The sequence below is a fragment of the Pleurodeles waltl genome, chromosome 2_2 (assembly GCF_031143425.1).
Source record: "Pleurodeles waltl isolate 20211129_DDA chromosome 2_2, aPleWal1.hap1.20221129, whole genome shotgun sequence".
Classification (NCBI taxonomy): domain Eukaryota; kingdom Metazoa; phylum Chordata; class Amphibia; order Caudata; family Salamandridae; genus Pleurodeles; species Pleurodeles waltl.
Window position 1 is genome coordinate 711,827,348 of NC_090439.1, and position 27,405 is coordinate 711,854,752.

The window sequence follows — 27,405 nt, forward strand, 5'->3', positions numbered from 1 at the left end:
GTGTAGTGCCACTCTGAGGTTTTTGATATCATGCAGAGTCAAGAAATCTGAAACATTTTTAGACAAAAAATGTGAACCATTATCAGTAACAATTGTATTGACAGGCCCTTCTGATCTAAATAATTTGCTCAAAAAACTGATAACTACATCAGAATCAGTTTCAGAAGTGAAGGAATAATAAACCCATTTTGAAAAATAATCCACCGCCACCACAAGATATTTCATGTGCCTTGGTAACAAATGAAATGGCCCAGAAAAATCCAATGCGACTTTATCCCAAGGTTTCTCCGGCAAAGGAACAGGATATAAAGGCTTAGAGACAGTCCTCCAATGTTTATCAGAAACAATACACTCGGGACACCTGTTGACAAAAGAAACAATTTGCTTATCCAGGCTAGGCCACCAATATGACATTTTAAGTTTTCTGGAAGTAGCTGAAATACCCAAGTGACCTTCGTGGGCAAGTTTAATAATTTTGTCCCTGATGTTGGTAGGAGGAACGATGAGATCACCCCTCAGGCAAATACCATTCTCACATGTGAGCTCACTTGACACATGATAATAAGCTCTAAGCTCCCCTGACAAACTTCTCTCAGCAGGCCATTTGGTTTTCAAAAATTCTGCTACTTTAGACAACGTAGAGTCAGAGGACATAGCTGACACCCATTCTTGCTCAGTGACATGATTGTTAAATACAGCTAAAACATCCAACAGGGCTACCACACACTCTTTTTCAGCATCAATCTCAACTGAAGCTTCATAGGGTAAAGGCAAACGGGACAAACAATCAGCACGAAAGTTCATGCCTCCTTGCACATACTTCAGCACCAGATTTTATTCTTGCAATTTGGATAGAATGCGAACTAAACGTGCCAATGCCTTACCTAGACCAGTGTTCCCCAACCCCCAGGCCGCGGACCGGTGCTGGTCCGTGGATCAATCGGCACCGGGCCGCCCCACTGTGGCGGGCGGTAAATGTTTGATAATTTTTCCGTGGCCCGCTTGTCACACAATGGGACAAGCGGGCCACGGAAAAATTATCAAACATTTACCGGTCCGCGGCGATAAAAAGGTTGGACATCACTGACCTAGACCATTTCCATTCAACAAATGAACCAAAGGTTTGTGATCAGTGAATACTTCACACCTATTGCCCCAAATATAAGTTCTAAACTTCTGAACTGCCCATACACAAGCTAAGGCCTCCCTTTCGATAGTGCTATAATGTTTCTCTGCTTCTGATAACATCCTAGACGCAAAAGCAACAGTGTTTTCACCACCATTCACCCACTGACCAAAAACAGCCCCAATACCAACTAAACTGGCATCTACCATGACAAAAGGAATACCTGCAGGGTCAAAAGGTTGTAACGCAGGGGCTTTGATAACTACTTTTTTAACTCTATCAAATGTGAGATTTAATTCCTTTGTCCACTCAAATTTATTTCCTTTTTTAAGCAATGATCTAAGAGGTTGTACTTCCATAGCATATCCCGGAACAAATCTAGCATAGTATTCACAGAGTACTAGAAAAGATTTTAACGCATCTTTATCAGAAGGAGGACATGCCCTACTAACAGCTTCCACATTGCTAAATTTAGGTCTGATTCCCTCACCAGAAATGACATGACCAAGATATTCCACCTCGGTTACAAACAATTTACACTTGCCAGGTTTTACTGTCATACCCTTCTCTTTTAGAATACTCAAAACCTTTTTTAAAACTAATAAATGTTCTTTCTCTGTTACTGTGTGTATCAAAATGTCATCTTGGAAAGCCAACACCTGAGGTAAGTCAGAAAATAAATCATCCATCAATTTTTGAAAAACGCTTGCTGCTAAAGCAAGGCCAAACAGTAAGCGTAGATACTTGAATACCCCAAATGGAGTTACAAAAGTGGTTACATCTTGAGAAGATTCGCTTAATGGAATTTGATGGTATGCCGAGTGAAGATCTATGGTAGAAAACACCTTGGAGTTACCCAAACTCGTAATCATTTCTTGAATACGTGGAAGAGGATGATTATCAATCACAATGTTTTGGTTAACCGACCTCAAGTCCACACATAACCTCAATTCGCCATTTTGTTTCTTGGTAATTACAATGGATGATACCCATTCTGAGGCATCTACAGGAGTAATTATCCCCTGAGATTGAAGTTTATGTAATAAGGCCTTCAAATCCACTCTTACACTCAAGGGTATGGGTCTTACTTTATGTACAACAGGAGTTGCCCCCTTTTTGAGTTTTATGCCATGCTCATATCCTTGCACTCTCCCAATTTGGTCTTGGAATACTTCTGGAAACAAATCAATTATACTTTGCGTGGTGTCTTTAGAAATGCACACACTGGCTACCGAATCTGATAGAAATAAATTAGGTAATTCACCTAGAATCACTGGAACATCATGGCCAGGACGCAGTATTATTCCCAAACGTGCTAAATCCTTCCAACCCACAATATTACGTCCTTTGACGGCTACATAAATTTTTGTTACAATAGTTCTGCCAAGACATTGAAGATCTGATACAAAATAACCCAAGAGGTTAATGTCTTGTTCTCCAAACGCTTTAGGAGCAACATCAGGATACTGTAATTCAATGGAACCCTTCCACAACTTAAAAAATGTGTGATCTGCTAAAATAGTAATGGGGGCTCCTGAATCAGCTAGAACAGGAATGGTTTGAGAACGAATCACTACATCACACACAGCCCCTTTAATGACTTTCTCAGTTTTCCCGCCCTGACCATCCGAAACATCAATGGTTAATAACATATTCGAAAATTGTTTAGAAATCTGTGAGATTTCGTCATCAACGTCAACACTGTTGATTTTGACTTTGCTATAAGAGCCTCTGTTTGAGGGTTGTGACTGACAGACTATTTGAAAATGTCCCATTTTACGACAATTATTACATTTCTTACCATGTGCCGGACAAGAAGTGTCATTACCAATATGAAATTTTGAGCCACACCGGAAACACTGTTTTGAAAATTTAGCCATTCTTATATTTGGCTGTTTGCTCAGTTTGTTATGAATGGCACAAACAGTTTCTTTCTCACTAATAAGATCAACAGTGCTGTTCTGATTAGCTAAAACTTTGGAAGTATTTATGGACCTTTCAATCCCTTTAGCTAAAACCATAACTTCTTCCAAAGTTGGGTTACAACATGACAAAAGTCTTTCTTGAATCTTTTTGTGAAAGCAATGAAACACAGACTGATCCCGAATATAAACATCAGTATTTGGACCAAATTCACATTTAGCTGCTAAAACTCTTAAGTTTGCTATATACTCCTCAATTGACTCATCACTCATTTGTTTGCGCATAGCAAAATTAAATCTTTCAAGTAATACATCTGAGTCCCCAGAATAATGCTTTGCCATACGTTCCTTTGCTTCAATATAGCAGTTCCATAGTACATCACCTCCACCCGGAGATGAAATGGCTGGTAAGTTGTCGAATATTCTTTGAGCTGCAATTCCTAGATGATTAAATAATAATGCCTTCTTCCTATTAGGAGAAAATTCCATAGCATCAATGGCTGCCAAATAGTTTTCAAAAATGCGAATCCATTCCGCCCATTTAATGTCAGGTTTACCTGCTTTCTGTAAGAAAACTGGTGGTTGTACAATATCATGACTTGATGCCATATTAAAATTTTGGAAAATACACAAAATATTTTTATTTTAAAGAAACAGGACATTTACAGCAAAGTACCAGTGAATTTTAATGCAATGTAGAAAAATACACAAAAAACGAAGAATCCGTCTTTAAATGACACTACCAGGACAAGCATAAACAAGGCAACGTCATTTAGAAAAAATGAAAAAATGTGTGTCCATTGTTAAGGTAACCAAAAATCGTGACGAATCGGAGAAAAAGAAGAAAAAATAATAATAATAATAATAATTTGTATATCCGTTGCTAAAGACAACCTTAGAATCACTGCCACGTAGAACTCGTAGAATAGTTGTGTATCCGTTGCTACGGCAACCTTAGAATTGCTGCCACGTAGAACTCGTAGAATAGGAAACCGTCACCAAGGCAACCTTTTTTTTATAAAAAAAAATTTCAGCTGCGCAGCGCATGAAGAGCGCGAAGGATCGTAATCAGTTTCCAAGGCAACTACAGGCCTAACTGAAGCGTAACATATAAGGCCAATCCAATAGAGGCAAAAAAAAAATATATATATATATATGTCCCTCCTACTCACACCTCCACGTGCAGCCAATCAGTTTCAAATAACTTCTTTCCAGGAAGCAGAACAACCGAAGTGAGCACAGCAACAAGAATCAGCTCCCAAATGCCAGGAAACGGAACAGCGCCAAAACTGACACCAACAAGGAACAGCTCACCAATGTAGCACCGATGTCGGGAAACGGAACAGCACCAGAACTGACACAAATAAGAAGCAGCTCACCGATGGGTCCCTTCTATAAAGTAGCTCTTTCTTGACCCCACTCCTGGTACCAAATATGTAGCAGGGAGGTTCGTCAAATAACAAAGAAACGCATTTAAAATTGCGTGCAGGAGAGTTTATTCATACCAAAGGGACCCACGCACATAGCTGCCTCTCCGTCCTGTCGTAACGGTCAACTCGAGACCGAGCTACTCGCACTCCAGAACGAAGAGAAGCAACCAATGAAACAAGGGTTCCATCGGAACCATGCACGTGAAACATACAAAAGAAATAACATGGCACAATACAATATTTGAAAGAAGATTAAAAGTAAATTACATATTACAATGTCCCAGTAAAATGCCAAAATTGTGTTGAAAAATTGGGTTTTCTGATTCAAGTCTGCCTGTTCCTGAAAGCTGGGAAGCTGGTGATTTTAGCACCGCAAACCCTTTGATGCCATTTTCAGGGGAAAAACCACAAGCCTTCTTATGCAGCCCCTTTTTCCCATTTTTTTTTTTTTAAAACGAAATTTTCACTGTATTTTGGCTAATTTCTTGGCCTCCTTCAGGGGAACCCACAAAGTCTGGATACCTCTAGAATCCCTAGGATGTTGGGAAAAAAGGACGCACATTTGGCTTGGCTAGCTTATGTGGACAAAAAGTTATGAGGGCCTAAGCGTGAACTGCCCCAAATAGCCAAAAAAAGGCCTGGCACAGGGGGGGGAAAAGGCCTGGCAGCGAAGGGGTTAATAGGTCTGTTATGTCAGTTGCATATTTCTTGTATTCTTTACAGTAAACAGCATTGGGCAATGTATCAGCCCACTTCAGCTATTTGCTAACATCACTGTGAGTGACTACATTCTCCGCTATTTCACAAGAATCACACCCTCTCTCAAACTACTGTCCTTCGTGCCAGAGACAGCTGTAATAATGTATGCTTTTGGATGCCAAAAGAAACATATGTGCTTTTAGACAATGTTTATTTCTATATTGGCAAGAGCCTGAGAGATTCCAAGCAATGTAAAGTTTTACAAAAATTAAGACCAAAGAAATCTTAGCAAAGTCAGAATGCCCGTAGCCAACACCAGACATGGATTTTGCCAATGCTTGTTTTTCCTAAGACCTCTCATCACTAATTGCATTATGTGCATTAAGTTACGGCAACTGAAATATTACCTTAAGCATGTATGCTTGCTTCCACCTGAAAAATACCTGAAATATAAAGCAAACAAGAAAGTTTTGTTGTATAGGAATTTTGAAAACCACCCCTCAAAAAATAGTTTCCACAACTAGGCTCTTTTGTTCAAACCAACATTTGTACAAGAACACTCTAAGGTTTCCCAGCAGAATCTGCTCTGACTTCAGTTGTAGAATTGAATATCAAGTAGGGAAATTTAAGATACCAGAATATCGTAGCCATAATATCAAGGACCAAAATATTGAGGATGTAAATCTTAAAAGGTAAGTATAGATTAACTATTCTTTACTCCACATGTATGCACCTTGATGATGTATGTCTCTCCATGGTATATATAGGTGAAGTTAAGTATATATATATGGATGGCCCAGTCGAAGGCTTTTTGCCGAAATACGTAGGCCAGGTTTTCTTTTGTAGCACCTCGCACTTTGCACTTTATTGAATGAAATAATAAATCCCTTTTAAAAAGCAACTAGTCGAACTGGATTTGTGCCGTCTCTCAGAATTGCCCGAAGAACAGAGTATATTCCCTACTCGATATTCCTTACCTTAACCTTGGCTTCCACCCAGTCATAATAAGGCTGGATCCCGCCAACATACTGTAGCGTCGTCTTCAGCCTGCATACCTGCCAATGACTACGCCACACATGGAGCTGGGTATTACACGTCTTTATTCATCTGGGTGTAATCACAAACTCAACACTCTAAATCTGCACTCACCTCACAACGCTCCACCACTTTAATTTACTAATTAAAGGAACCCACTACAACCAACTTAACTGGAGGATGTGTTTATTACGAATATTGTTTTGAGTGCTGCAGCATCTTTGTAAAATGGCGGCTGGTTGTTTGACTTCACAATTAAATTTATGTAGACTTCAGCCATCTTGGAAGGGGTACCATGACACTGTATAGGCACTCTGGAGAAGTAGTCAGCAGGGTTTTGATCTTTCACCAGACGGTGCACAGTTGTGTAGTTGCATTCTTGTAATCGTAGACCTCAACGTTTAACGCAAGGAGGCATCTTGGCCTTTGGATTGCCAAAGATGATCAACAATGCTTGATGATCTGTCACAAGTATAAAGGCTTTCCATACAGGAACACATGGAAATGTTCACAAGCCCACACACCTGCTAAACTTTCTTTCTTATGTTGTAAATAGGCATGTTCAGTTTGGGACAAACTTTTGCTTCCATATGCCACAATATGTATTTGAGCATTTGGGTGTTGCTGTGCAGCGATTGCACTTAACCCGACTGGCCGAGCGTCAGCAACAACTGTATGAAGCTTTGGATTCAAATATGCCATTTCAGCAGTGTTCTCAATCGATTGTTTGATTCTCTTAAAGCTTTGCTCACATTCATGTGACCAATTAAATGAAAGATTTTCGTCAAGTCTCCTAATGGAGCACTTACGGTGGCAAAGTATCATAAATATCTGGAACAGTAACTGGCCATGCCAAGGAATTAACGTAACGTTGAAACATCTGGTTTGGGACTGGCAGTTGACAACACTTGCACTTTTGCTGGATCTGGTGTCCTACCCCCATCAATAAAGATATGGATAAAGAACTTTAGTTTTGTTTAAAGGAGTTCATATTTCTCAGCATTTAAAGTTAAACCTGCATCAACAGGTAACTACACACTTGTTTGAGAGCTTTATCATGCTCCTTCGGTGTGGCTCCAAAAATTAATTTGTCATCACCATAGTTGAATGCATTCATGACAGGCTGTATGATACGTCAAAAGACATCTTGGAAAAGCTCTGATGCTGATGACTCACCAAGATTTCGTCTTTAATATCGAAATAGACAAATATGTGTAGAAAGGGTTGTAATGTACCTGCAATTCTCCTTGAGTTCCAATTGATGATATCCTTTATTTAAATCAAGGCGAGAGAAGACCCTCGCACCATTCAATTGTGTTATCATGCCAACATTGTGCGGACCTGGATGTTGTTCTCTTTCAATTGCCTTGGTCACTTGATGCATATCCACAGATGTATACAGCTCCTTCACTGTACTTTTGGGTTACTACCACTGTGGGAGAAACCCATGGCAATGGACCAACAGAACAATGAATGATGTCATGTTTAAGCAATGATTCAAGTACCTTTTCAGCACCTTCTTGTTAATGAAATGCAATTTGTCTGTGTCTTTGAGCCATAGGACAGACGTCCTCATCAATATGCAATTGTACTTTCATATTCTTAAGTTTTCTTAACCCACAAAACAATGAAGGGAACTGACTTACTATTTCATACGGAGCATTTATGTTGTAGTTTACTGAGGTCAGTCCCATATCAGAAGCTGTGCTGAATCTGAGTAAACAGGCAATTAACGCCATAGCTTGAAGCACATGAATGGGTGCTTACACTTTTGTCTTCTTGTATTTCATTGTCACTACTAATGAACCTTGACTTTTCAATGGCATTCGAAAAAGCCCATGTATATACTTTAGTTTTCAATAGAGTCAGTTGAGACAATGGAAATAGTTCATTACATTTCTCCTCAGGCATAATGTTTATCGATGCACCACTGTCGATAATGAAAGGTATTGAACAACCATTTACTTTCAGTTTAATCTTCAGGCAATGTTTGAATGACTTTGGTGCTTTTTCATGTTGACTTTTCTGTGACTGTTTTTTTTTCTTAGCGTGTTGCCAGTCCAACATGCCCACATTTTTCTGAGGTAAACATCAACATTACAAAACCACCTTCTTCACTTTCATTTGACGTTTATGCTGAAGAACTTTCTGATGATAATTTTGATGATGATCGACTTTGTTTGGTGTTGATTTGTCTCAACTGGTGTTGTCACTAGGCCTTGTGGGTATCCATCGAACATTGCTTCTGGAAACCATTACAAAGTGTTCTCCTTCCCGCAGCCTTTGCATATCTAACCAATGGTGGGACATTTGCCCTTGTGTATAAATGAAAGTCTGCACCTGAAACACAACTTCTTTTTCCGTGGAGACATCACGTTGTGTCCCTCTGCTTACTTTTCATGTTAATGACTGACTCACTTTGGGCACCTGTGGCCTCCATGCAGCTTGTCGATTGACATGCTCTTCATAGTCTGAATGAATTTGACAGGCATCCACCAATAACTCTGAGATGTATTGCTTCCTCATCATTAAATTAATTTAACTTAGTGTTTGATGAGCGTATCCAGCCTTTGAACAAATTTGTCTATGGTTTCACCAACTCTCTGTCATTCTTGACTGAAAATGTACCTTTCGTAATCTACATTGGATTGAATTTAAGAACCAGGGCTTCTTTAACTTGACGGTAGGTGACTTCGTCAGCTCACTGCATTTTCTTTATGACTTCTTTTACACCCTCACAAGCAAGAGTCTTAAGATACTTGATAAGATACTTGATAATCTTCTTTTTATCTGTTACTTCTAGTTCATTAATGAAATAATCAAATGTCTGTATCCAGTAGTCCATCTGTTGCCAGCATTCTGCTTTTTGGTGATGGTGGTGGTTGTTTCAGGAAGGTGGCAGCTTTATAACCATTTGTAGAACTCACTGATGTTGAAAATAGCATTTTGTCAGATTCTTTATGAACTTGTTTATGAAAAACATCTCTGAGGCCTTGCAATGGGCTGGCCTCTGGGTCATTTTTTATAACAGCGGGAAACATGACCTCTTCCTTTGTCTCTATTGGTAAAACAGCCTTTCAATATTCCAATCGCCACTCTCGGCCTTTCAGTCTTCGTAGACCTGTGGAGTTGTTCTGAGCCCCACTCAGCAGCTTTGGTGGCATTCCGTTTCGGGTGTAGACGGCTCTATAAGCACAACCCTGGGCACTTTTCCTTGGGTAACTTCACCCAGTGCTCTGCTATGATGACTCTCTTTAATCTATTCTGGTAAGCAGATGACTGTTTCTTTTATCTGAATTGCCTTGTTTTCAGGCATCCTTTTGTGCTTTTTGACACCTGGTTGATCTCCGTCTCACAGCGCTTCTGATAGCAGTGTTATCTTGCAATTTGCAATGCCTTAAGTATTATCGCTCTGTCATACTAGTGTGTAACCTCTCTTTACAGCCTTGCCAGCAGGTTTGTGGCCAACTATGTGTAGACATTATCCGTGAAGCTTTTGTTATCTTCAAGTGCTTCACACGGGCTGGAGTTTTGCTTTGACTCAACATACACCAAACATCGATTCCACACCTCAACGGAGGCACATGAGCAGTTTGCTTGGACCTTGACAAACTCTGTGGGAGAGCACCGTCGATCTTTGGTTTACTTCTCTCCTGTCTTGTCACCAGTTGTAGCATCCTCCCCAGCCTGGGTACCCGTCAATGACTATGTGACACATGGAACTGGGTATTACACGTCTTTATTCATCTGAGTGTAACTGCAAATTCAACATTCTAAACATGCATTCACTTCATCATGCTCTTACACTTACATCACAGTTCCACGGAGTTCATCAGGAGCCAAAAAGGTTCTGTCATTAACTCACACAAAACTACACGTAGCACTGCAATAAGGGCACTATTTGAATAAAAAAGATGAGGAATCTTGTTGTTTTCATCTCCTCCATCATTCACCGAGTAATCCACACTTGTAACATGGAATAATGGTCTGTGGTTTGAAAATGAGTTGATAATAATTCTTCATCCTTGGAGGATGTGTACGTAGGTGTTGTAAAAGTCTGCAGATTCAGATATTGATTCCTTAAGTTAACAGTCTGCTGATAGCTGTCACTTGATGCGGTTCCTGCACTGGACTGCCTCCGATTCAGTCTAGTCTGGTGAAATTTGTTTTTCACTACCTTGAGGCCGACCTCTCCCATTGGATAACATTGGGTTATCTTATTACATTTAGTAAGTGCTCAAAAATCTTTGGGAGCTTGTAGAAATGTTGTGTTTAGTATCTCAGGAATTGTTATTTAAAATCCTATTTATGATGAAGTCAGATTTTGAGTCACAATTCTGAAAATGCAATTTTTAGAAAGTTGGCATTTTCTTGTTCTAGCCATTTTATTGCTGCAGCCTGTTTCCTGGGTCACATGACTAGGTGTGGTTGGCAGTTGACCTTTGTGTATTCCTCCCAGAAAGCCACACAATAGAGGGACTGAGTGTTGGCAGGATGGGCCATCCATGGCAGGATAGGGGTCAGAGCTGTGCACAGTCGTACCTGCACTTCAAAGACACTGCTTCAGCTCACACACAAAGAACTTCTTCACTAACATATTGTGCCTGCAGCCAGTCCTGGACCAGGGCAGGGAGACAAGAAATTCCAGATACTTCTGTGGGGCCAAAACTCCAGAGGTTTCTTCCACTTCAAAGTGGGCACCAGGTAAAAAGACTCCACTCTTCAGATCACTTCTCGACCTGGGAAAGGCTGCCCTGCTGCAAGAAGGACTGCCCTGCTGTCTGAGGAGGGAAAACTGGGCCTGCTGCTTGAACCCAGGACCAATAGAGTGACTCCAAGAGCTAGTTTTCTGGCCTCCTGTTCTGGGCTTCAGGGATATTACAACCTCCAGTGCCCTTGAACTCTGCATCTGGACTGTGCATGCAGTGAGTTCTGACCACCAAGTGGTGCTCCTGAGTCATGGACCCTTGGAAGTGGGGCTAAAGTTGTGGTAGCAGCCTAACTGTGGGCTCCATCAAAACGAATGCAGCGCTGTGCAACTCGATGCAGGACCTCGTACCGCAGCCCCTGATTGGCTACCTTATTGGAATTTATGCAGAGCAACTCAACTCAACATAGCACCTTGCATTGTAGCCCTCGCAGCTTCTCATCAGAACTGAAGCAGCGCAACGCAGCACCTTGCATCACAGACCTAAGCACAATTCTCATCTGGACTAATCTGGTCCCTGCAGCTAGCCTGAGCTCCATTGCAGTCGGCCTTAACTTGTGACTTTGTCCTAATCCGGCATGACCAGATGACCACAGTTGAGTGAGTTGGGAGCAGGTGACGACGAACCAAGGCAACGTGAAGTCGTCATGAAACCGCATTGGTCAGGGTGTATGAATGTGCAGAAGACCTGTTTGAGATGGGTGGCTAGGATTGTAGAATAGATCTTGACCTCCCTGTTGATGAGAGAGATCAAATGATAGTCCGAGCAGGAGGCCAATGGGAGTTGCTTCTTCGGGATTACCATGATGGTGCCTGCATCTATCTCTGGCATAAAAGTGCCATTTATGGATACTTCATTATAGAGAGCAAGGAGCCAGGGAGTCTGGGTTTTCCCAGAATGTTGTGTAAAATTCTGTGGGAAACCCGTTGGGTGTGGGGTCTTTCTGGAAGCCACCGCTGAGATGGCTGCTCCCACTTCTTCAGCTGATAATGGCTGGTCTAACATCTGAACCTCTGAGTAGTAGAGTCGAGGAAGGAGTACTTTGTGCAGAAAGTGATGGTTTGGTTCAGTTTAACAGGTGCCACATATAGTCAGCTGTAGTAATCAGCAGATGTGTGTGCAATGTCCTGAAAGATGCAGTGGTTATGACCATGCTTGCCTGTGATTTCGGGGATGATTCTGTTTGCTTCTGGGTGGGAGGCCAGCCAATATAACAGCTTTCCTTTCTTATCTGCCCATCCATAGACCCTGGCCCTCGAAGCGCGCCACAGTTGTTTAGCAGCCTCAAGTGACGAGAAGTGGATCTCCTCACATACTAGGTCCGGTTGCCGGGGCACATCTCCTTGGGTATCAGCAGCAAGACTTGCCTGTAAGCCTGCGTTGGGAGCAAGGCTTGCACCATCTCACAAAATTCAGCCCCTGCCATAGCCCCTAATAGCTTTACTGGCTTCTCTTAGGGTGCCAGCGGAGCAGACTGAGCCCTTGTTAACTTGGAAATAGGCCTTCAGTTCATCTTGGAGATAACAAGCATTAAGACGCCACATGGGATGTGGGTCCCTTGTGGAGGAGCCAAGGCAGAGGAGAAGAGAAGTGTGATCTGAGATACCCCATGGAAGAATCTGGATTTGAGACACCGTTTGGCAGCCCTGGCTGGCATGAAGATAAGGTCTATGCGGGATCGGGTATGGTGTGCTGCAGAGGTGTGAGTGTATTGATGGTGTAGAGGATTCCATACCCGCCATACATCCCAAAGACCAAGAGCAGAGGTCAAATCCGAAAAATGACAAGCACCAGTCAGGCGAGAAACGAAGGGAAGGCCTGGGGCATCCACGTTTGTGGCAGGGACTGCATTGAAGTCACATCCAGCCGCTGTCAGCCCCTCGAGAAGGGTCAGCAGGACCTTGGAGAGATGCTGAAGGAGGACCTTTAGGGCTGTAGGGAGAGCATATGTACAAACAAGCTTGATGGGTCACCCTTCAACTGTGCTGCTAAGGGCCATAAAGCGACACTGAGGGTCCTTCATTTCGCGGAAAACAGACATAGGGAAGGAGTGACACAGCAGGATCGCCACTTCTAGAGATCTGTAGGTATTGCCAGAGTGAAAGACCCTATCGTAAGCCTGGCGTACCAGGAAGGGAACAACGGTTCCCCATCAGATGGGTCTCCTGGAGCATCAGGGAGGAGTTGTGTGTACTTCAGAACCACAGTACGCTTCACACAGTCCTGGAGTCCATTAACATTCCAGGACAACACCGGTAAGGACCCCATGGTTTTGTGTGGGGTCATCTCGCTGGGGCAAGAAGGGCCAAAGGTACCTGACCCTGTAGGGAAAGTCTCCCAGAGCATTCGTCCAGTATGTGCGTTGAGAAATAATGTACCTGGGTTGTACCGTAAGAGTTGCAACTTAGGTGTGTATCTGAGAGCAGTGTACAACAGAAAGGTATGAAAACAAACCAGAACCCCCACCCCAAAACACAACTGTACGGAATCCCAACTCCCCAAAAACCCCATCCGCCCCATACTTCCACCCAGAAGCATCTATCGCCCACAAACTAGTAACTAAGGCACAACACAGCTTTGAACCGGGAGTGGTGGTGGACGCCTCCATAATTTAGGATCAACTGCAGCCATCAGTAAATGAAACATGCAGAAAATAGCAATGTACATTGTCTTGTCATTGCAGGAAATCAGGTAGCTGATAAGTTATATCTTGGGGCTCTGTGAAAGGTCGGTGTCTGCATGTTCTCAGCAGGAGGTGTGGAGGCCGCATCCTAGGGATCTTCTTGACTCAGTTGGGAACCCACCGCGGTGGTGGGTAAGGAGGACGGCTATGTGGATGATGGCAGATCCCACAGATGAGGGAAGGAGGAAGGTGAATTTGACCTTTTTGCCCCTCGTTCTACTCTGAGAGCGGGTGAAATTTATTTTTCAGTTTTGGAGCTGTGACTGGCAAGACCGGTTCAGAAGGCACGGTCTCCAGAATGAGGGAGCCACCTGGCCTGTGGAGTAGTCGCTTCTTGGTGAGCCATGTCCAGGCAGTCTCCGTGCTGTTGAAGAAGTGGGACTTTTTTGCGTAAACAATTCTGAGTTGTGCTGGAAACAGAAGCCTACAGGAGAGGCATATCACCTGGAGCTTCTGCTTGGCCTATGCTTATGAGCGTATCTGCACTTAAACCTCTCTGGTGTAGTTGGGAAAGATACCTTAGCATCACGGCACCGAAGATCTGGGCGAGAGCAGACCTCTTTCAAGATTGCATCCCTGTCTTTGAAGTTGAGGATGCGGGTGATCATGAGCCTATGCGGCGCCCCCGGAGGCGGCTTAGAGGTCAGAGCCTTCTGTGCCCGCTCTCTCAGAAACCCAAGGGGACAGCTGATCCGTGGCATCCATGATTTAATCCAGGTTTTGAAGAAACCAGTGACCTGTAGGGGTTCTACGCCCTCAGGTATTCCCACAAAGCGCAGGTTGTTTCGCCGGGATCGATTTTCAGCATCTTCTGCATAGCGATGGAGCAATGCCATGTGCGAGAGGAGTCTGGAGACCTGCAATTTCAGGTTGGTGGCATTGTCTTTCAACATGGACAGGAAGGTTTTGGCCTCTGTGAACCTGTTTGTAGCATTGTGTGGGTCTTGGTGCAGAAGAGCTACGTCAACGTTGACCTTCCCAATCTTGGTTTCCACAGCAGCTTGGGAGGCGTGGATGACCTGGAGGATTGTGGCCAAGTTGCCCTCTGATGACACCAGTTTGTCCACAGTGTTGCTCCTGGTGTGTTCTTGGCCTGTTGTTTATTGGTCCATTCAAATCTGGGAGACCGCTGGACAGATGGATCTGTTCTTGTCCATGTCGGTGAGGACACGAGCCATTGTGGCGAGTCTCCAGAGGGAGCCCAGCTCACTTGCCGTAGAAGTGCGGCAGCACGAGCAGCCAGGCCCTGGGGAAGGCACACCCTGCTAGCACAGACTCAGCCAGTCGTTTCCATTGCCAGAGGAAGTAAGCAGGTTCTTCAGGTGCAAAATCGGGTCCCAGGGGGCCGGCGACACCAACCCCACCTGCAACATCATACACCATTTCGGGTAAGGAGGCTTGGCGGGCAGTGGTGGTGCATCTCTGAAGTGCTTGCTAGCCACAGAGCAGGCCCTAGGAAACCCCAGATCAGGACGGACAATGGCAGCGGGGTCCGTGGCTCTCTTGTGTCACAGTCTCTTTTGTTATCGCAGGCAGGAGTTGTGCCCAGTAATTCCGATGAGGAGCAGCCAAGGTTGCTTCAGGTCACCGGCACCCCAAGACCTCAAGACTTGGGCCAGACAGTCAGGTCAGCCAGTGTTCTATTGGGGTCTGTAGGCAAGAAGAAGGCACATGCCTGTCCTTGGCTGAGCCAGCTAGGGCGCACATCGGTGTCCAAAGCAGGGTAAGCAGGTGAATGGGCCATGTAAAGATTTAGGCATGGAGAGCAAAGCAGGGGAAGTAGGTGGGTGGGCCATGCAAAGTTTTAGGTGTGGAGAGCTGGGCGTATTGGAGCGGTGCCTTCTGAAAAGTGAGTACAGTCCTTTGGGGTAGTTAAGTTCAGTCCTTCAGCACATGTAGGCCTCAGCGCCATTGCAGCAGGGAGGGGATGAGATTAAGAGCCACCAAAGGACTTGGTAGGAGCAAAGAGGCCTCTTGTCAAATCCACCCCCACAGACCCAGTGGTTATATGAGCCGCAGGGGGAGCCTCCATGTGTCCCAACGTACCTGTGGTCTGGTCAGCGTCTTGAATCCCTGGGGCAGCATCCAGTATGCTGGGCACCTGCCCACTGTCCACATCAGCATGCTCAAGCCACCAGGGTCGGGTACTGTCTCACAGGCAGTCTGGGTTTTGGAGGCTGACCCCAGGAGCATTCTGGCTGCCACAACAGGGGGCCCAGCGGGAACTCACCTCGCAGGTGGTGAGCTTGAGCCTCACGTCAGGCGATCTCTGGATGGGGCAGAGGGCAGGCTGTGGTGTGCAGGCATGGTCTGCACGACTGGTCTCTCAGCTTTCCCCCATAGTCGTGTGGGCCGCAGGGCCTCCTCCGACATGTGTGCAGCCTCCGGAACAGGGATGCACGGGGGCCTCAGTAAGTGGGAAGCAAACCTTCAAGCAGGCAGCAGCTGGGATCTTTAAGCGGTAGCTCCAACTGTCCCTTGATGAAGTCACCTCAGGATGCGTCAGTCGTCGGGGCCCAGCAGAGCAGCAGTGACTGTCGCGCATGGACCGCCATGTTGGGTGAAGTGAAGTCTTCACAGCCTGGCAGACGAGCGAGACCTCGAAACCTCTCCTTGAGCGGGCAGCATCTAGGGCAGGTCCTGAGGCAGTATAATGCACGTTTGTGGTGGAAGGAGCATCCTGATGGCTCGTGGGTGGCAGGGGATAGAGTGCAGCCGCCATCTTGACGCTCCAAGCCACCACCCCTCTGGCCCTAAATATTAATTTCTCCTTTGTCTAAATGGAAAAGTGTCTGATGTATAACACCACATTTGTGAACATGGAGAAGGGAACCACTCATTGTACCTAGTCTGTGTGCTGGCTGGCAATGTTAAGTTAGAAACCAGTCCCTAAAACACAAACATGACTGTGGATGTGAAGAGTGGGGGTTTACAGCTTCAGCAGACTTCTTTTGTTTACGTGTGTGCAACTGCATAATAGATGCTCTAAGTGGATATTTACCACTTGTATCCACTTCCAAACTGATCTTTTCATGATTGTTTGTGAAGCTCCTGGCTCCTTTTTGATTAATCAGAAAACTCCCCTCATGTGCATGTACCTCATTCCCAGTGAGTAGCAAATAATTTAGAAAGTACAGTACAAATAACTTCATGAATAATGTACTTGTACGTATATGGTCATTGGTCATTGACGGGCATCTTGATGCAAGGACTGCTTTAGTAGAGTTGAGTGATAAGAATAATGAGCTTTAGAGCTTTACAGAAAGAAGTGTGACTTGTGATTCAATGGAGATGCAACAGCAATCACTTCCACGGTTTTGAAGCCAAAACTAATAGTTCTACTTACTAGATAAGTCTGCCTAGAATGATGAAGTACTGCCCTAAAGTGGAAGCTGAGCAATGCAGATGTGAGGGCAGGTACTGCTAAATTCAGCTCTGAATGAATGAACACCAGTGGTCACAAGAGCCCTTTGTACCAAGCATAAGGACTTAAATTCACTAGTCTCCTTCACTGGCAGTGTGTGCAGTTTGCATTGGACCTCTGTCCCATGGCAGAGCCTAGACAGCCCAAAGACCATTGTAACAGCCACATTCGGAAAATCTGTGTTTTGGCCAAGGTTTTAGGAGGTATCCCTAGATGACGTGTTAGAATAGACAAGACTAGACAGGCTGGCTGCAGCTTACCACATGGGCTCTCATCTGAGGAGGGACAACAGCAAGGTTCTTTCTCCCTTCCAGCATCAGCTATAACTGGTCTCTAATCCTCATGGCCTTGGCTGGGATTACCATTTAAACTATTCATACCTCCTATTCTTGAATAAAGATTTTTTTCTCTTCAAGAGTAGTTACATATCATGTTTTAGAAGAAGCAATGGTTCTTTATCTTTGCCTTCCATTGTTAAACATAAAGCTTGGATTTGAAAGGCCATGGAGACACATTGGAAACTATGAACTGGGAAGATGTCTGTCAAAGCATGAATTATTGTGTCTCGGAGATGTATGATGATTAGCTGCCATGTCATTGTTAGGCCATTAGTTCAATATTCATATCAAACCGACATTCAAGTGCAAACAAGTAAAACGGTGTTCCGCTTGGACAAACAATACATTAGTGTCTCTTTCATTGTCCAGCCAAACCATTGAGTGCCGTTGCAATGATTTTATCATGTTTCCCAGTCTAGAGTGGCACTTGTCTGTTACCTACTCTCTAATTTGATTTTATTGTTGTATTCCCATTTTGTGGTAGTATCCTCAGGCTGTTTCATTCCCATAAATTAGTTATTCTGGAAAAGCCTATGAACTCATTGTATAGGTACTGTTATGTTATATTGTTATCAGCATTTTTATGGTGTCCTCTATGACTTGTATGACATCATTATGCCATCATGAAAAGCGCTTTGAGTTATCTAAGCTTTCCTAGCTATATAAATCTGGAACTGTATTATGCTCCTGAAGGTATCATGGGTCTGTCTTGTGTTTTCTGCTTGAGAAAGGCAGACTACAAGTATACCTGTAAGGTGTTGTAGTAGGAAATGTTGGGTGGGTAATGCTATTGAGTGCTCAATGTTATCCTGTTACGGTATATCAAAGGTACGTTGGGCACAAGTGGTGGGATCTGTCAACTATATATTGACTGGGTGAATGTGTGGTGTAACTTTGGTGTAGGTGTTTTGTGTAGCGTTGTAATAGCCAAACCAGAGACATGTAGTGCACATATGGGGAGTTATGGCACATAAGACCATATTACTAGTTGAGTTTTCCCGTGGGAGAGGAACAAGACGACCATCTAAAACTGCACCTTTTAGAATCATCAGTGCGTATCTCATAGAGGGGCAAAAGCATACCACATAAAACAATGTAGGCTTTAGGAACAATAGTGCATAATGTGGTGTTTTCATCTGAAAACAATTTGATTTATGAACAGACTAATAACCATGTCAAATGTATTGTGTTAGTATTCTAAGGTAATATGTATTTGTCAAGTGTGTGCATGTGTGCGCGCGCATGCAAGCCCACTAAAAGGCACTGCAGTTCGACCAGCTTTGTCCCTCTGTTCCAGTCACAAATTGTTTTATTTGAAACAGCGATACATTTTGTTACATGACCTGTAGTGACAATTTTATGTCTGTTTTACAGTTACTAAACATGATACTGCTGGGACAACAACCGACTATGCTTTTGAGGTAGACAACTTTCACAGAAACTTAAAAATTGGTGCCATTTTTACACAGTTTATTTTTATCATAGTTTAAATGGTCTTGCTTGAAGGCTTTTCCTACTGTCTGTTTTCCCTAGATGGCTGTGTCCAGCATACGATATGGTGAAAATGTTACCAAGGAAGTTGGAATGGTAAATAGACTCATCCATTTTCCTACCATACAATCCTTTTTCTTTTGTTTAGTATTTTATGAAACAAATAACTTAAAAAAAATGATATTGAATACAATTACTCCAGTGGGTGCTAACACAATATTTGTATCCAGGTAAGAACTCATGGGTTAACTGAAGTTATGGTAAAATATCTGAGATTTTACAAGGAATAGGCTGTGCAAATCAAAACTAACTCCAACCATGTACTGCCCATGACGTCATACTTTAAATCACTGTTGACATCAAATTGCATCGTTAATGGCCTGAGTGATTAAGTCTCAAATGACTGCATTGGTGACATCATTGATGATATCAAATATGAGATCGCCAGTGACACCCTCAGTGTTTCATCACAGGTAATGTGTGATGTTGAGTGGGTGAAAGAAAAGAGTATAAGAATTAGTTGGAAAACACCCAAAAGGACATCACACTATGTCAGACAGGGCCGTGCGCAGTGAGGACTTAATGCGGGGTTTGGCCTTTTGTCTGTGCTGTGCTGCCCAGCCTTCATACCTACCAAATCAACACCACTGCTTTGGCACATTACCAAAGTAGCTGCATCCGAGGTAAACCTTTGGTGGCCATAGCTGCGCCAGAGTTATTTTTGTCGTTGCTAATAACTCAAATAACCAGTCTGTGTAACCTGCTGTACGTGGTATTTGGTTGTGTGGAGTGGGATCTGGGCACAGGGTATTTGATCTTCAACCAGACAGCCCTGCACACCTCCCAAGCCAGCTGTGCAAGGTCTTTTCGCATTTGGAGCTGATATTGGAGTTAAAAATACTGACGCAGCTGCGCAGAGCTTTGTTGTGCATCTTTTACGATTTTTTTTTTTTTTAAATAGCATCTCAAAATTGTGATTTCGTTTTGAGATCACAATGCGCGAATCATCTTTTTCCTGCTGCTAAATAATTGTTTCCACCCCCCTCGAAACTCCCCTCACATTCTCTAGACTCAAATATTAGCTTTCATGCAACCCTGGCAGCAGTGAATTGTTATTTGAGAGACCTAAATTGATTTTTGATGGACAGAATTTAAAATTTTGCTTTATGACTCCAGCGGTCAAGATATTGCGATGTATTTGACCCCTGCAAGAACCTACTGCCCAATAACCAATCTAAAGAAAAAAACAGTAGCTTACGAAAGATTTTTTTTGGGTTCAAACAGGTAGACATTACCATAGAACTCCATGGCACTGATAGGAACAATTTTGTGTGTGGATGTGTCCCTTATGAAAGGGCAGAATGCCATAAGCCATGGTGAAATTAGTCATGGCTGAAGTCTGCTCACACATTGCTCTTTGATGCATGCTGGAGGTGGTGGAAGAAAAAATGTTAATGATTTAACCACAGGCTAATGGATGAAGTCCGTCTGAAAACCCCTATAAGAATGTTATTCACATAATTTTTGTGTAATCAAAATGTCTTGGCGAACACAGACTTTAAAAAGCCAATTGATCTGGCATTGGCTACCAGCCTCTTGCCTTTGCGAAAGAAGGCAAGAAATCAAGAAAGAAACAAGACAAGAAAGAATGAAAAAAGAAAGGAAAGAAGGAAAAAATGAAAGAATTCAAGAAAAGAAAGAAAAAAGAATGCAAAAATGAAAGAATGCAAGAAAAAGAAAAAAGTCAAAAAGGAAAGGAGGAAAGAAGGAACAAGAGAAAGAAGGTAAAGGAAAAAATAAGAGAGAAAGAAACAGAGAAAGAAAGAAATACAGGGTTGGTTTGCAAAATTGATTGAGAAAACAGATTAGCTGATATTCAGAGTTCATGTGAGCTGCTGTGAAATAGCAGCACTCAGGTAAACAAGGCCACTCTGAAAGGAGTGTACAACAGCATTAACAGAAAATGGGATCTGATGAAACTGGAATTTGTCATGTGCTCCCATCAAAAGCTTACTTCTATCACACCAGGCTCTAAACACTAAAATAATTATATCAGGGATAATGTACCCCCTGCCGTACATTATAAGGATATTGCAAGTCTTTGAGGAGTCCCATAACAATATAAAGGTATGATTCCAAAGGCCAAGTTCCTTTTTAAGGTTATGCAATGCTGAGGTAACTTGCAATATCCTTATCATGTACGCCGGGGGTTCTTTAGCCCGTTTAATGTATGGTCACCCCATCACCTTTCCCACAAACCACTTAACACCTTGTTGCAGAGCTCTTTCATATTAAAGAGTAAACATGTTTGCGAACATTGAGAATAAAAATAAAACCTCTAGTGCAAAATTAAACACATCAAAGTCCTGTTAGATATTTGGTGCAAACAGATATTAGAAACAGTTTAATACAAGTCAGTTTTTAAAAAGAAAAAAAACAGTGCAGCAGCTCAGAACGTGTAGAAACATGCAGAAATATTATAGCTTTTCTCCGAGTACAAAAATAAACATATTCTCTGTGCTTGTCATTGTAAACTATTAAAATAGAACAGAAGAAAGGAAAGCAACATTCCATTTGTTGGTTTAAACAGCTGCATTATTTATGCTCCATGACCAACCTGCCTTTCACCTCTGCTGCTGGCCCTGGCCACAGGCATTGTGACATCAGAACTCTACTGTAATAGCCTTATATTAATTGAGGTCGGACATCTTTTATTTATAATTGGTGATGTGATGCATCACAAGTCGCTGATTATAAAAAAAATAAAAAGAATAGTGACTGACATATACAGGGACTACAATTTTAAAAGTCAGAAAATATTTGAAAAACACAGGCACTGATGGGAACTGCCTTGTGTACAGATGTGCTCCTTGTGAAAGAGAAAAATGCAGTCTCTCAAAGTGAAGTTCACCAGTGGCTGAAGTTTGCTGAAAGATTTCCCAATGTTGCATGCTATAGTGGGGGGGGGCATAATGTGAATGACACAGCAACAGACCAATGGATGGAAAGAGGTGGCTGAAAGCCCTTTAAGTAAGTGTATTATAAGTATAATGTTCGTAAAATCAAATGTTCATGGCTAACACCAGAGCTAAAATGGGTCTCTTGAAGAAACATATATGATGTTGCATACAATTCTGAGTGTAAAATCTGCTTATTCAGAAGTTTAATCATTTTGCCTCTTGGAATAAATCCCTAACCAGTTTCCATATGGAAGAATGCTGTCCTGGCTCTCATCATTGTCCCTCTTCTTCTGCCAGCGAAGGCAGTGTGTAATTTGGGTAATTATATAGTTCCTGTTTTTTGGACATCCAGATTATGCAATTGGTGAACGTCTGTTTCCCACAATTGAAAATCCAGAAAAGATTGCACTTTGTAAAGGACCCTCTGATCCATAGCCCTTTGGTCATTGCCCCTTTCCAGTTGGACTACTGTATTTTTATCTAACTCACCGCCCTGGTAAATGTCCTGCAACGTCTTCAGCTGGTGTATAATTCAGGAGGTTGGCCGAAGACTACAGGTCTCTTCAGAAACAAGCCCAACAACCTCTTTCTTAAGGAGCTCATACAGGCTGCCAATTCAAAGTATTGTAAATTTTCTGGCTTTGATTATCTGACATAAAGCGATCTCGCATAATAACACTTGACTTTCTCACCTTTAAATTCAAGCGGCACACTCCCGAACGGTCCTGCTTTCCACCCATCGAGTACTTACTTCTCCTTGTGCCCTGATCTGGAATGGACACTCTGCTACCCTGTGTTGGAATTCCCTTCATCTCTTCTGGCATGGCGAATCCAGTCTGTCTAGATTAATTAAATCTCTCAAAATCTCACCATCATCCATAGTTCTTTTTAAATTATTTCTTATGCTGTCGTGCTCTTCTGGCTGTTTTTACTTGACTGTTGAATGTTGAGTTCTGCCTGCGTTTAAATAAACATAATAGGATAATCGTACTTAATTAGCAACCTTCTAAATGTATCTCGATGTACATTCCTTGTAGATGGGCCAGCAGAGAGAGCAGCCTGACTTAACTATGTGCATAAGTCATTGCTCCATCGTTCTTTGTCTTGAAGACAAATCTTTTTCTGTGTTTGGTGTTGTATTTTATCCCTGAACACCTTTAGTATCTGCTAGGTGGTGCCGGCTAAATGATAACCTTGTTTTGAAGCATAGGGAGTGACAAATAAAACTCACAGAAATCACATTTCGGGGGGGTGGGTGATAAGGGAGTGGCAAATAAAACCACAAAATACAATAAAAACGAGAGAGAAATCACAGCTTGGTAGGTGATAAGCATTGCTTGTTGGTCAGTGATCCTGCTTTAAAGTACTTGTCCCTTTAATGAGATGCAAGAACGTACGCTGAGAATTATGAAATCAAGATGTTGTATGGGAAGTAAAGAGTTTGTAAACCAGCAGAAGTGTAACAAAGTAATAAAAGGTAAATTATTTGTAAACAGATAGTTATCAGGTGTTTGTGCCATGTTTGTGTGATAAACTAGTTTGTATTGTGTCAGGTTTTTAGGTCGAGCATAGCAGCGTGCAAGCGCGGCTCTTATCGACATGTTGTAATCTATTCTGTGGGCTTTAACCACACCAACTTCACGCCCATCACTTTCATTGGTTCCTGGGCGTGTCTTTCAAAAATCCCATGGTGTTGTTGGTAAATGCTTTAGTTTGTCCCACCTTGAGGCTGGTTTGTTACCATCTTGGAGACTGACCCTGTTACATGGATTATTGTGCGATCAGCCATGTAACGTAGTGTGGTGCACTATTTTTCTCTTTTCCTTCTCCGGGTTTGCGCTGGGTGGCCATATGTTGTTTTTTCCTCTTCCTTGTTTTCAGGCATCTTGCTGGCGAATATCTGTTCACCATATTATGACACACACACACCAATCCGACAGAATACAGCCACATACAAAAATCTGCCAGACCAAAGGTGAGTGCAAAAGTGGTGGACCCAAAACCCACACGGTTATGCCAACAGAACAACGCCCATCACATTATGACCCATGACTCACCCCAGCGGACATTCAACGGCGGTAAACCATTGGCAGTACATACCTCCGCGCTCACAGTGGACACCCACAAACAAAACAACACCACATTGGACAATTCAAACAACACACACCTGACACCCATACACGCAACACACCCACACCACTACAAAACACCCACCCACATTACTCACAACCCTTTATGAATACAAATCATTGCCACCAGACAGACACCAAGACCACTGTGACAACTAGACACATACACCACTCACACCCATACACACCTCAAACACTCCACATCACACACTCTCACCAACACACATCACATAACACCTCACTGAGGAGGAGTTAAGGGTCATGGTGGAGGAAATCATCAGGGTAGAGCCACAGCTCTTTGGAGCACAGGTGCACCAGATATCAATAGCAAGGAAGAATCGTGGACATGGTCAACGCCGTGGGACAGCATCCAAGAGACGACACTAGGAAGAGGTGGAACGACCTATGGGGGAAGGTACGTTCCATAGCAGCAAGGCACCAGCTCCCAATACAGAGGACTGACGGTGGACCCCCATCTCCTCCCCCACAGCTCACAGCATGGGAGGATCAAGTCTTGGCAATACTGCATCCTGAGGGACTTGCAGGAGTAGCCAGAGGGCTGGATATTGGTAAGTCAACAATTACCACTTATCACCCCCATACATGCATGCCATCTCACACCCTCACTCCCATCACTCCACCCCATCCCACATACTGCACCTACACATATGACTAACCCCAATGCCAAGCCCTCCTAGCCCTGCATGGACGCCCATCACAAAAGCATGCACAGCATAGGGAAACTAACAATCCTACAATACATCACCACACACAAGCAAAAGGTGGCAGGGCAGCACCAACGATAGAGGGGAAGCCAGGGGTTTACAATATGTCACACACATAAAGCATAGTACATCACTTTCATTCCCACAGGTACCCCAGCCAATGTCAGCGGAGAGGAGGTGCCACGACTATCCAGTCCCCCACAGAAGATGCCCCCAGTGATTACAGTAACTCTGGACTTCAGGATCTGGATGACCTACCTGGCCCATCAGGGACCACTGGACAGTCGGTCACCAAAGCCCAGTCACAGACCACCACAGAGCCTCCCCCATCAGGAACCAACACCACAGCACCCACCCAGTGTACCCACACCTCTGTCCCCAGGACACGTCAATCAGCAGTGTGCCCACCTGTACAGGGACCCCCAGGCCACACCTCGTACACAAGACAATCCGGGACCTGGGGTCCGTGGCAGTGGGCACACCGTTCAGGGGACAGAGGCACAGACCAACAGGGACATTGGGAGGCCTGCTGTGTTCCAGGGGGAGGACAGGAACAGGGAACCGACTCTCCAGTAGGCACTCTCTGAGAACCTGGGAGCCTACCAACATTCCGAGGACACAATGGGCCAGATCCTAGATAACGTGCAGGATAGCATGCAGCTGCAGGAGGGACAGTATCGGGGGATCAGGAACGACTTGCAGGCCATCAACAGCACCCTGATCTCCATAGCAGGGGTGCTGGCAGACATGGCCAACATTATGAGGGAGGCAGTGCCACCCCTGCGGGCCCCTACCACTAGCCAGTAATCTGAACAGCCTTCCACTTCTGCTGCTGCTAGTGCCCAGGAGGCCCGCCACAGGACCAACAGGCCACCAGCACCCCTCCTCCTGCAGGAGGTGAACCACCCCGCAAACGTTCACTGCGAACCAGACAGAAGCCAGAGACACTTGCAAAGATCACCCCCAGGAAATGAGATTCTACTGATTGTTCCCCTAGTGTCCCACTCAGTCACCTTGTCCACCTTGAACTGCTATTGCTCCCCTTCCTATGTCCCCATGGATTATGCACCTGTGCTACAAACAGACTGGAACAATACCCTGGACTTTCCTCCATCATCACCCCATTCCATTGCACTTCTCCCTCTATATTTTAGCTCTACAATCAACACCCTTGGGAAAAAATAGACTACTAGTATTTCATGTATTGCAAATTTGTATTGATTGATACAGCTACAACCATTGCAAATGAACTGTACATAGAATGAGCATAGAATTAATGACCGGTAGTTGGCTGTTGTGACCACACCAGGGGAATGTGTCATATCACCAACATCTGCAAAATGAATGTCCAGAGGTAACAGTAAATGGGCAAAGAAGTGGGTAATGCCAGCATGGCACTGCTACACAGAATACAACAATAGTCCTAGAAATATAAAGTTACACTGTCTCACCTGTGTGTCATTGGAAGTACTGCCATATCACAGATGTTCTGTTGTCCACATCCTCATCCTCTGCCTCCTCACCATCACTGTCTTCAGGGTCCACTGCTGCCACAGGGGCATCTCCAGTCTCCTCCTCCTGCAGAAAAGGTACCTGGCGTCTGAGGGCCAGGTTGTGCAACATGCAGCATGCCATTACTATCTGACAGACCTTCTTGGGTAAGTAGCACAGGGATCCATCTGTTAGATGGAGGCACTGAACCTGGCCTTCAGGAGGCCAAGGGTCCTTTCAATGATACTTCTGGTTCGCCCATGTGCCTCATTATGACGTTCTTCTGCCCTTGTCCTGGCATTCCTCACAGGGGTCAGAAGCCATGATAGGTTTGGGTAACCAGAGTACCTGCAAATATTGAGGGATAACATTTAACCACACACTATCCTATATGGCCAACACCATAGGCATGCACCAACATATACTGGGTGGGAACCAGGGCTCATTTATTAGCCACACCCTGTGCCTCTGTAGTTGGGACATCACATTTGGGATGCTGCTATTCCTCAGGACAAAGGCATCAAGCACCGACCCAGGATACTTAGCATTGACTTGGGAGATGTACTGGTCCGCCAAGCACACCATCTGCACATTCATGGAATGAAAACTCTTACGATTCCTGAACACCTGTTTATTCTGGGGGGGGGGGGGTACAAATGCAATATATATTCCGTCAATCGCACCTTTTATATTGGGGATATGTCGAATTGCATAGAATCCGGCCTTTACAGTGGCCAAATCCTCAACCTGGGGGAATGCAATGTAGCTGCACATGTGTTTTATCAGGGCAGACAACACTCTTATTAGAATGTTTGAGAACATTGGCTGTGACATTCCTGCTGCCAAGCCCACTGTCATTTGGAAAGAACCAGTTGCCAGGAAATGGAGAACTGATAGCACTTGCACAAGAGGGGGGATCCCAGTGGGGTGACGGATAGCAGATCAGGTCAGGCTCCAATTGGGCACACAGCTCTGTGATTGTGGCCCTGTCCAGTCTATAGGTGAGTATTATGTGCCTGTCCTCCAGTTTAGCCAAGTCCACCAGAGATCTGTACACAGGGGTATGTCTCCATGTCCTATTCATTCACAGCGATAGGTATCTAAGGGACACAAGAGTGAGTAGGTGGTCCCAAAGTGAACAGTGGAGCCACGACAGCAGTCTACAATGAGCAAACATGTTATGGTACATCGTAATTTGTGAAGTATGTGCCTATTGATCCTGTGACGCAGCAATAATCGATAG

At 43.9% G+C, this 27,405-nt stretch overlaps 1 protein-coding gene across 3 annotated transcripts in view; it reads left to right on the forward strand.

Moving 5' to 3' along the window:
* The window catches only part of ADHFE1 (alcohol dehydrogenase iron containing 1), a 300,399-nt gene that overhangs the window by 36,718 nt on the left and 236,276 nt on the right, over positions 1-27,405 (forward strand). For all 3 annotated transcript variants that reach the window (XM_069220269.1, XM_069220270.1, XM_069220271.1), the window contains exons 3-4: positions 18,741-18,787; positions 18,900-18,953. In XM_069220269.1, the coding sequence (XP_069076370.1) occupies positions 18,741-18,787; positions 18,900-18,953 (101 nt within the window). The remainder of the gene's footprint in view (positions 1-18,740; positions 18,788-18,899; positions 18,954-27,405) is intronic.